The 11,791-nt window shown below is 37.3% G+C and overlaps 1 protein-coding gene and 1 long non-coding RNA gene across 2 annotated transcripts in view; both read right to left on the bottom strand.

Annotated features, from left to right (window-relative positions):
- The window catches only part of ntf3 (neurotrophin 3), a 14,663-nt gene extending 9,484 nt beyond the window's left edge, over positions 1-5,179 (bottom strand). Inside the window, exon 1 of the mRNA XM_016447424.1 lies at positions 5,051-5,179. Coding sequence (XP_016302910.1) covers positions 5,051-5,068 — 18 coding nt within the window. The 5' untranslated portion in view covers positions 5,069-5,179. The remainder of the gene's footprint in view (positions 1-5,050) is intronic.
- A 2,582-nt stretch (positions 5,180-7,761) lies between these two features.
- LOC107658790 (uncharacterized) lies at positions 7,762-11,494 on the bottom strand. Its single transcript, XR_001630826.1, has 3 exons — positions 11,271-11,494; positions 8,450-8,538; positions 7,762-8,129 (listed from the first exon to the last, which is right to left on the bottom strand). It is a non-coding gene; the product is annotated as an uncharacterized LOC107658790 (long non-coding RNA).
- Between the last annotated feature and the right edge of the window lie 297 nt (positions 11,495-11,791).

The raw sequence follows: 11,791 nt of genomic DNA on the forward strand, positions 1-11,791 counted from the left end.
AGGATTTTCAAAGAAGAGAGTCTAAACCCTAATGCTGTCCAACTGCCTCCAGATGTTCCCTTAAAAGAGCACAAAAATAGACCCCCCGTCTGAACACTCTCCATCCCTGACCAGCACCCTGCACTTCCATCTGGATTCATCTCGGCTTGGTTCTGAATGGTTTTGAGATGTAAGACGTGACCTGCAGTGTTTGAAAACCCATCAAGTGGTGGCATTCATTACAATCAAGCCAACATATGCAGATGCAGGCTAACTTCGCATATTAAGTTCAGAAGACAAACATTTCAGCTATTATGATTTATTGGTGGGTTTTCGTCGAAGGTTTTCAGACTTTCAATATCGAAAGCTAGACAAGCTGTGTAAACTATCAGCTCAAAGTACATACACGTGAGCATTAGTTTACTCCAGTTCACATGCAGTGTTTTTATGAAGCAGGCTAGCTTAGCATGTTATGTTTTCAGTGCCTCGTGACGGGAGTTGTTCGCTAAGCGATCAGTGTAGGGGACGCATTGCAGCTGTTTGGCAGCTCGTGTCAACGCCTCCCTTCAGCACACTTTATTCAGTCGGCATGTGTTTTTGGTAAGTTCTGATTATCGGCCAACACACTGAATGGTATATGACAAGTGTAAGTTAATATGACAAAACTGAAGTTTTGGCAACCAATGCCTTCATTTTTGGCACTATTAGAGCGATTATAACACCAGTAAAGGGGTAAATTCCTTAAGATTTAAGACTTTTATAGTTTTAGTTATCATCTTGGTCTCACAAGCAGCATCCCAGGTAAAAGATTTAGGTTATAAAAACATTGTGGGAACATTGTTTTGAAATGGTTGTAAAGTATCTAAATATTCTAAGAACGTTAAAATGTCCAGCTTTCTTGTAAGAATTATAACATTATTTAAAGGTTCCTAAAATATTTCTCACAACGTTCTACTAACTTTATTTTCACCAAAAATATAACATTATTTGAATGTTTATTTTTAATATTCTAAGAGTGTTAAAAATGTCCAGTTTTCTTGTCATGATTAGAACATTATTTAAAGGTTCCGAAAACATTTCATTTTTTCACTCAAAATAAAATGTTATTTGAACGTTTGTTTTTTTCCGTTTCTAAGAATGTTAAAAATACCAGTTTTCTTGTTAAGATTAGAACATTATTTAAAGGTTTCTAAAACCTTACCGAAAATGTTATTTGAATGTTATATTTAATGTTCTAAGCATGTTTTCTCTCAACATTTTGAGAACCTTCATCAAGTATAAATAACATTATAAGGACGTCCCTGAGAATGTTGTTCTAAGAATGTTTTCACTCAACGTTATAAGAGCATATATCAAATATTTAAAAAGGGATAAGAACGCTCTATAACTTTTTGTTCTAACATTTAAAAAATGTTAGTAAAAGTTCCCTGAAGAACGTTCCATGCTAGGATTTAACAGAAAAATAATAGTCAATATTTTGTTCAAACAAATGGCCTTCCATAACATTACAACTTCTAAGTTCTGATTATCAGCCAATGCACTGAATGGTATATTCTATGACAAGTCTAAATTAATAGGACAAAAGTGAAAAATGTGCATATAAAATTTTGACTGCCAATGCTTTCCTGTTTTGGCACTATTTATTTATTTAAGTTTTTATTACATCATTTTCTTCCAACAAATGGCCTTCCATAGCATCAAAACTAGTGATTTTTCTGGTGACTGCCGAATTTAATGCAGTTAAAAGTACAAAAAAGTCAGGTGTCTTCATTAAAGCATGGTGCTATAAAAAAGATTTTAAACTATTAGTGTGAAGTCTGGGAGTCATTAGCGATTAGCCTGACTTTTATAGAAAAATAAACACAGAACAAGCTCTCTGTTTGACATGGCACTGCCAAACACAAACGTTAGTGTAATTAACACATCTTGGAGTTTGTAACATGATCATGTTGGTCGTTTCAATGTAATGTGATAGATGGGTGTTTGGCAGCTGACAGCAACACTTTGTCAAGGATACAAACTACAAAAGGTGCAGTTACTTCCCACTCAGAAGGGTTGATATTTCTACCACGGCTTCATGCATATCAACTCATAGCACTTCCAGAACAAATGTTAGAAGCCTTTTGGAGAAACTAAAGTATTCTGGGTATGAAAAATGGGTCTTATTTTGTTCCTATTTTAAATTTGATTAAATCAAGTATAGTTTTCATGGTAAAAAAATAAATAAATAAATAAAAACACACACACACATACAAAAATTAGCTCCTGACTACAATATCCATAATATGGATATTGTGATGAGTGTGTGGTTTTAAAATGATGACTGTTTAGACAGCAACCACAGCATATCAACCACAATCTTCCCAGCTAACAGAGAGCATTCTCAAAACATCCTGGCAAGGTTCTCTCGAAGTTATGAACAAACATTCTTCCAGTATCGTTAATAGAATGTTTGTTAAAAGTTAACTAGTCTTTAATAATATTCTAAAAATGAATGTTCAGATATAGAGAATGTTTAGAATATTCAGAGAACATTCAAAAGTAACATTCTGATAATGTTTGCAAAATGATAAAATGGAATGTTTATATAATCAAGAAAAAAATGCATTAAAAAAACTGGATGTTTTGAACGTTCAGAGAACATTCAGAAAAAAAACTATTTTTTCTAAATTGTTCCTAAAATATATTTTTGTTAGCTGGGTTGGCATGCGCTGAACATTTCTGGCACAAATGACTAATTACTTTTTTGGAGATAGTATTGTTTCATTTCATGATTTATCTGAAGCAATATCTCTCTTTGGTATAAAGATGGATGCTCTGCTTAGGATTCTCACTATTAGCAAAACTATAGCCACATATGGAAATGCAGTCAAATTCTGGTATAGCATTTGCTCTTCTAGCCACTTAGTAAACTGTAACAGTGCAAGTAAAAGCACAAGTATGAGAGTATTAGAATACCCAGCATGCCATGCTTCTGTGTACCATGTCACACAATATCAATGCTGCGCTGATAAGGTAAACGTGACAGAAAAGAATGGAAACACTTTTACAAATTCTGCGCTGTTAAGCTGTGCAGTATTGTTGCGCTATCATTAGCTATAACTATAGGTTTTGTTTTCCGTACAATAATCGATAGTGTGCAAAATGAAGAGTTACTAAGAAAATGGAGAGTTACTAAGAAGTGCTTCATTTCTTTGAACCTGGCCTTGATAAATGATGTATTTCGGCCTGGCTGCCATCTGTCATTTTGATGATGGGTTTGTCAGTGAAGTGTACTGACAGCTTAGACTTTGTAACCTGTTAGCGAAGCATACTTTTTGAAATATGAAAACAGCCGAGACACGTTTATCAAGATTAAAAATATAATTTCATGCTCTATCTATCTGCATGATTTGGCATAAATAAAGTATTCTATAATGAGACGATCCATATATGGTCACCGTTGTGAATTTCCCACAGTTTAAACATGGTGACCAAAAAAAGAGACTGAGATAGTTTTTGGGTATGAGTGACCCATGATAAAGTTGATGAGATCCCCTGATGGCCAGCCAACATTTTTTGCTGTTTCCATTTTGAAGTGGCAGATAGTTGCCCAGAAAAATAAGGATGCACTGCAACTGGCCGAACATTTACCACTACAGTTTTCAGAGCCATGCAGATGAACTCAAACTACTGTAAAGCCTGGAAGTGTTTCAAAGCCGCAATAATTGAGAAAATCACATAAGTGAATTGATTATCATGTTAGCTAGTGGACTAAAACACCTATTGTACAAGGTGTGCAATGTCACCAGGCCTGGTTAAGCCAGTATTCTGAAAATAGATACAATTGCAAATTTAGAACATTTAATTTAGATTTTCTTTTTTTTTTATATATATATATAATGTGTCGTGTATTTATTCACATACACTTACTACTTCAGTTTTCACTCAGAATAAATAAATACTTTTCTTTACAAGTCATCAAAATAGTAGGAAATTCTGATTTTGTGTGATTTATTAATCTCTATAATGACTTCAGACTCGAGAAAAGTCCTCACAGTCCTCAGTCAGGTTCCATATTTCTTTTGACACGTTCACCAGTAAATCGAAATGATTTGCATTAACCCTTTAGCCTCCCCATCAGTGGATGCCTCATGTCAAATCCTTTATTTGACAGATGCTTGTTTCAGGAGCATGTCTGCACAAGATTTCCCTCGACACACACAGCAGGGAAACATAAGCAGAAACACACACAGACAGGGTTATCAAAACACAAGTGGGGGAAAAAAATATGCCTGCAACTTCCAGTTGATGAACGGGAAGAGCACTAACTTAAACCCACCGAAAAACTTCCAAGGGCTTCGACAGCACTGGCATCTCCAGCACAGATTTATGTGGATTATCTATTTTAGGGATAGTCTGCCAATCTCAGCCAGCTCTCGGAGGAAAGACCCAAGAACAAAGTGTTTAGACAACATCTAAGTATATTTTATAGTCTTGCATTTAAGTTTTTATGTTGTCTTATCAGTTCAAGTCGAGCAACTTTTCAAATTACTGCATTTGAGCCTTTTATATTCTCAAAAATATTTCTATATTTGGAGAGATGTAAAGTTAAATTTGCATTTACAGTTACATGTAGGCTAGTTATAGACAGATCTAGACACCTTAATTTATAGTTAGAAGACCTCGCAAATAATAAAAAAAAGAGTTGTCTCGGCAATCTGTTGTCTTGTACGTAAAGGGAAGAGCACTTTGAAAGGTAAGGAGAGAATTTGCCCGTACTGGTTTTCAGTTCAGCCCGAGGCTCTGAGCAATTACATTCTTCCCAAATGCACATATGCGCAGAAAGTTCCTCAGACACGTTAACGCTAATGTTATGGAGCAATAATGCAAATTACGCAGTTGTTTTTGGCACAAAATGTGTTGTTTTACGAGCAAATATTCGCTGTGTGATCTTTTTCAGTGGTTTAATCGCAAATAAACTGTCCTGGAGAACAAGAGCAAATGCGCCACCGTGCCAAGAGCCCTCCAGATTGCCATCGAACGATCCATGGTAGCAGTTCGAACAAACAAACTTTCTAAAGATACATACCGTAACAAAGGTAACCATAGCATCGGTGAGGAAATTTTCAGCAGTTCCGACATGAAGGTGATGAGTTTAAAACGAATCCTTTTTGAAAGTTTCCAGATAGAAAGCGCGCGGTGCGTGCTGAGAGTCTTACTGGCGAGTACAGCGCGCAGATCTCTCTCTCTCGCTCTCTTTCTCTCTCTCTCTCTCTCTTTCTCTCTTTACCGCAACAAGCATAATCTTCTACTCTCCTGAGCACATCCAGCACAGATGGCTTTTATAGGGTTGCTGTGCTTAGTCCAAAGTGATGCCGTTCTCCTTAGTTAGTCATGCATTTGTAAGTCTAATAAGTTTAATAACAACATTAACACGAATTTACTGTACATTAACTAATGACCAGTTCAGCATTAAATGTAAACGCATGTAAATTAAACACTGATTTGAATGATATTAATATTAATTTTACTTTATCTACATTCTTAAAAAATAAATGTTCCAAAAGATGGTTTTCGCAGTGATGCCATAGAAACATTTTGGCTTCCCCAAAGAACCTTTATGTTTTCTTAGTGTTTCTTGTTCATCTACAGATCCATTTTCCACTATAAAGACCCTTGACGCTCATGGGCATTCGGCGTGACCCAGTCGTTGAAATAAATTGAAATTGTCATAGTATAAGCAAATTATAAGAGTAGATTGAGAATACGAGTGATTTTACAATGGGCAGGGTAGGTGTGACGGTATCTTGAGAAACCCAATAAACCACCTTAACCCCTGCAGAGCAACAGACACACTGGGACAATCAATGCAAATACAAGAATGTAAGACAGTTCCTCCCATATCTTGTCATTTTCATCTTTCTTTCTTTTTTTGCTCTGAACTGTCATGGTCACTAGGTGATCCACATTCATAGTTTAAACTAGAAAATGAAATACTTGCATGTCTAACTTCCTAGTCGAAACTTTTTTGACCCGTAAATGCCATGTGACTCTCTAGAGCAGTAAAATTACCTTCAAAACCTTCAACCCTTGTGCAAAACCCAATGTTTTAGCAAGCCACCCAGGAGCTAAAAAGTGCATCTTACCTGTTAATACTTGGTGTGAACTTCCTGGTAAAAGGTGAATTTTTGTGTTTCTTCCTCTTTTTGAATGGCTACGGAACATCAGATTTGAGTGTAAGAGTCAAAGAGAGATGTTTTAAACCAAAATAAAGGGTTATAATGTTGTCACGTGTCTCAGTCAGGACAAATCTTCCTTAATGATGTTCTCTGTCAATGCACATAATCACAACACAATCGGTTGCGCCCCCGGAAGTTGTAGAAGTTCAGGAAGCTGATTTGTGAAAATCAAATGAAGTCATCAGTTGCTGAAAGAGGGCATATTAGGGATATTTCACAAATGAAGTCATCTTCTTTTAAACCAGTCCAAGAGGAAGATTCCATTGATGGAACATTGATGCTATCAAAAAGACCGGAAATTCATCCTGTCACTGCTATTTACAGCCTTTCAGGAACACTTCATTTTCATTCAAGGAATGCAACACGTAAAGTCTCAGCAATAGAACCAGAACTGGATGTTAGTAATATTAACCAGTTTCCATTTGGTAATCGCAAATGGTGTGACCATAGCAAGCTCAGTTTCTATGAAATGACACTGCACTGACACCATTTGTGCAAGTGTAACAGGAATAGTTTCAACTATGTTGGTGAATCGTATCATTTTTGTGCCACAAGTGGCAGCAAATGGGGTTGCAATCTACCTTGTTCATTTTCTGACATTTTTCAGTACCATATTATATTAAATTCCTGTGTCAGACTTGTCCATTTAATGCAATTTCTGCTTTTTTATTGAAAAATCTATAAAATCGATAAATAAATTAATGCATTTCATACTGTCTTTGCTTTACATTTTATGTCTCGGCCACATTGAAGCACCATGCTTACCATCATCATTTAATTTTAAAAATCCTTTTTTCTTCCCATGTATCATTGTTTTTATATTTTGATTATGATTTTTCTCTTTTAAAGTTATTCCCTGCAGTGATGCAACTACCTCTTTGAAGATGCTTCAGACAATTAATGATGATTCAACCTATGCAGAGACTCCAGAGCTCTTGTTATCTATCACCAGGTACACAAGAGCCAATGCTCCTTCTCATGCTGCCCAATACTGACTCAGCTTTAAAGTTGTACAAAATGTTTTACAAACGAGTGAATCGGCAGCCCTCAGGTTGGGCCAGGTGGTGTGTGTATGTGTTTTGTTTGAGAGGAATGCAGGGCACACCTTACTGGCATACAGCGGGTTCTGCTAACTTCAGCATACACAGCTACTACTGCCTTTCAAATAGTGCCACACAAAGAGACACAATGGAGTAAGAACAATGCCGACACCTGTGGTTCGTTAAAAGAGTTCCCTCTTGTAAGTAGGCTTTTTATTCTGTTTAATGACGGGGAACCTTTTGAGTAAATCTCTGCGCAGACAGCTCTGTAACCGAGTGTATCAAAACAGCGGCTGTTTGAGTATCTTTAAGTCACCAATAAATTATGTGGCCCGTGCAAAAGCGAACGTGTTGCCAAATTAAATATTTATATACTTGCATTTACAAGTGTGATGGTCTATTTGCACTACGTTCATTTTGTATGTACAGTACTCGGAAAGAGATTTTAGGAATTACATGGATGAGTAATTGAGAAGTATAGAGCGATTTAGGTGTTAAAAGATCTGATTTCCTTGTGCGGGTGCTTTATGCTTGTTGAGCATTCAATAAAGGATTCCTGCGAAGCCATTACATAACTTGATTTACTCATATACAGTATAAGGCCACTGAGCAGTGATTTATTTGACATACAGTATATGGACTAAGGTTGAACAAACATAAACAATAGGCAGTGAAGTTAATGTTTCAGGTACTTTTCTACACGTTCCTTCCTTGTCCACTTTCGTCTTTTAGTCCCAGCATTCAGCACCTGCACCTACAATGAGTCTGTTGTTTACAGTCCCGTTGTGGAATCACAAAAGTCACTTTCTCGTGATAGATGGGATGTCTCCCACCTGGCTCCGAGGCCATCAGGGCATTGATCTCTGCCCCTCGTCATAGTAAGCCATGGCTAGAGGGGAAGGTGGGAGAGACGTATCAGGGAGATTGAAAGAAAGAGGAGGGGTGGAGGGTGCGCTGCTGTCTGTGCAGGTCAGATCGAGTTTCTGCCCGACTGCAACCGTCACCCCAACCAACCCCAAACACAAATGAACGAATATGGCGACAGCAAATAAAGAAGTTGATAATGTGCAGAAACATATTGTATGCTCTTAAAAATAAAAAGGGGGTTTTGCCATAGAAGAACCATTTTTGGTTCCCCCAAAGAATCTTTCAATGAACAGTTATAAAAAAGAACCATGTTTTACTTAACATGAAGAAAACTTAAATAACCTGAACAATCTTTTCTTCAAAATGAAGGTTCCAAAAGGGGGTTTTCACAGTAATGCCATAGAAGAACCATTTTCGGTACCTCAAAGAACCTGATGAAGAATATTGAAGCATGCATAAAGAACATTTTAAAAATCTAAAGAACCCTTTTCCACTACAAAGAAACTTTTGTGGAATAGAACGTTTCCATAGATGTTAAAAGTTCTTCATGGAACCATCAATGAACATAAGGGACCTCAATTTTTAAAAGTGAGGAATCATTTTTGGGTCGCCAAAAAACTTTGAAGTGAACAGAAGATTTTTTTTTTAGTTTGAAGGACATTTGAAAATCTAAAGAACCTTTTCCACTATAAAGAACCTTTATTTTTAAGAGTGGAGAAGCAAAGAACCTTTCAGTGAACCATTCTACAATGAACCATTTTTTCCTTAGTGTGAAGAACATTTGAAAAATCTACACCTTTTTCCACTATAAGAACCTTTTGTGAGATGGAAAGATTCCATGGATGTTAAAGGTTCTTTATGGACAGAAGTATAGATGTCAATAAATAACCTACATATTTATTATATTGAAGTTAGTTTATTGAAGTTCAAACAGTGTCGTGATGCAACTCGGCTGTGGAAATCGTGGTGGATGGGACCTCCCAGTTCCTGCTTCCCAAATTTTATTTATTTTGTTCTCACACTTAGGCGTTCACTGGTGGTCTTTCCTCCTCTCTCCCTGTCTTGTATCCTGTGGAAGTGTTGAGTCTTTGCAGCACTGTTTCTCTTCCCCTGGGTCCCGTACTGCTTCTCCTCCCTTTTACATGAAGTCTCTTAAGCATCCACGCTGCTCTCAGTCAACTCTTCCCTCTCGCTTTGTCTTTTAAAGTGTTTCTGTTCAAACGGACCCGACCACGGCGTTCACGCAAACACCAGGGAGTTCTCGCCAGGTCCAAACCATCGAGGGGTTGCAGACAGGGCCTCCCTTGTGCTCTTTGTATGCCCGAACTGACAGCGCAGACCACTGACTTGAAAAGCGAGCCAGGGAGTGCAGCGTAACTCAAGGCCCGGGGTTCAGCTTACCTGCTGGGCTGCTGAGAGAGCGGAGCAGAGTGCTCTCTCCGCAGGGTTAGATTGCCCATTGAGATAAGGGCCAAATACCATACGAGAGATGTTAAGCAATACTGCTACAACACAAGAGACAGATAACACGGCGGTCAGAGCCTGCAGTGGGGGTTTTCCATTTGCCTCTTTCAAAAGAGTCTTGTTGTTGTCAAGAGCCATGTCTGAAAATAAAGTCAGTACACTATAGAGCCACTATGTTATATAATATTTCAAAGGCAATTAGGCAGAAAATTAATGAGTCTATTCAAGTGTATATTCCCATAATGCTCAGACACAAGACCGTTTCAATATGTAAGATAACAAGACCTCTCACTTGAATACATTTATTCTTCTGTGGGTACAGATATAACTAGAAACAAAATACAGTGAGGTCGCCCGAGAAAATATGTTCTCTGAACAACAACTGTGGGATATATATATATATATATATATATACTGTACACACACATATGGACACTGCAAATAAGAAAAGTTCTTTCTTTTTTAATTAAACCATTAAACCAGAAAATATGTTCTCTGAACAACAACTGTGGGATATATATATATATATATATATACTGTACACACACATATGGACACTGCAAATAAGAAAAGTTCTTTCTTTTTTAATTAAACCATTAAACCATTAAATACGTACTGTAGAGTTTTTTAGAACGTTATTCTGTATGCTTCGGCAGAGGAAAGTATACACTAGAACCATTGACGGTACCAAACATAATTAAATTTTTTTTCTTTAAAAGAACTTACAGTAACAACTCTGACAAATTGTGCTGTTACCATGTTTTGACTTTGTAGATCAGTATTTTTTTTTTTTATTGTGCACCTTTATTAGTTATTTTTGGGTGTGTATGCTTCACATGATTTGTAATGGGCCTACAGGTGTAAACAGGAATCTGCACTGGCAGAACTCCACAGAAAGCCCTGCACATTCCCTAAGCCTTGCCTGTTTGTTTTTGAAATATTTAGGCTTGATTTGATTTTGCTCTTAGCTATTAATATGAGTACAGTAATCTCAGTTGTGTTTAGCACTCTCTAAATACAAAATCCTGTTGGTTTTCATTGCTTTTTGCATGCTTTAAATGTTGAGAAATCTTGTTGCTTTAAATATATGCACTTAAAAGGTAAATGACACACACACAAAAAAAAAAACAAAAAAAAAACTTGTGCCTCATTAAGGTCACTATTACCAAAAAAAACCCATTACAATCCTCTGTAAGGTCTAGTTTCCTGTCCTAGAGCAATTTAATCAGCATGCGGACGATGTAGTGGTGGTCATCTTGGTAGCAATGTCATTAAAAGCCACCATTAATGTTGTTTTTGTACTTATGCAACACTGATAATCTGACACAGGTGAGCCTGAGACAGTTGGTTCAGAAGGGTTCATCTCGCTCGCAAGTGCACATGCTAAAGCGACAGGGAGTCTTAGCTCAAAGATACTCTTACCTTAAACGCTAATCAAACGTCACACCGTGTCTAGAATTTTCCCTTTAAGGTACATGACACTCTGATAATGCAGTAGTACCTGATGCTTTTACAAATCAGTATCAGGCTGTTGAACACACAGTGATCATAAGGAAGAACATGCAAGTAAATTTCCACAGCATCTTCTGTTAAATAAATAATGTTCATTGTCAGTTTTAAGCAGGCGAGGTTGTAACCGTATGTGCGAGTATGGTTTGGTGTCATATATACTCCACATGGTGGGCAAGTGGGTCTTTACCTGGACTTGACAGGCGAGTGCAATTCCGCGAAACGTAATCCGAGGATCAAAGCTTGTCCAAGTCCAGTCTGTGGTCAGAACGTTCCTGAAGCTTTGCAAACTGCCATATAGGGTCGTCTTTAGTTTCACCTCAGTTCAAAGTTGGAGTTCTTGTGATTTACTTCATCACAGCCACGTTCGGCATGCATCAGGATGGAATTTCATGTCTATTTGCCCCCAGGTGTTTGGAGGGTTCACCGTGTGCCCACATTAGACTGGGAGTGACTATAATACCAAGTTGACTGATTAAGGAGGTGTACACAATGTGGTCAAGTATGCATACTAACTATGCATGCTAAAAAGTAGAATAGTGTCCAATCAGGGTGAAATCACTTATGCTTTAGCACATGTGGCTGCTCGTCTATGAATGGCTGTCGTTGCATTTGGCTACAAAGCCAAGTGTGGAAACTTAAACACAGTAATTATAGATTGTGATAGGTGCAGACTCCACAAAATAGTGTGGAAAATAAACTGTCTGTCAG

This window comes from Sinocyclocheilus anshuiensis, unplaced genomic scaffold (genome assembly GCF_001515605.1).
Source record: "Sinocyclocheilus anshuiensis isolate Anshui unplaced genomic scaffold, SAMN03320099.WGS_v1.1 scaffold283, whole genome shotgun sequence".
NCBI lineage: Eukaryota > Metazoa > Chordata > Actinopteri > Cypriniformes > Cyprinidae > Sinocyclocheilus > Sinocyclocheilus anshuiensis.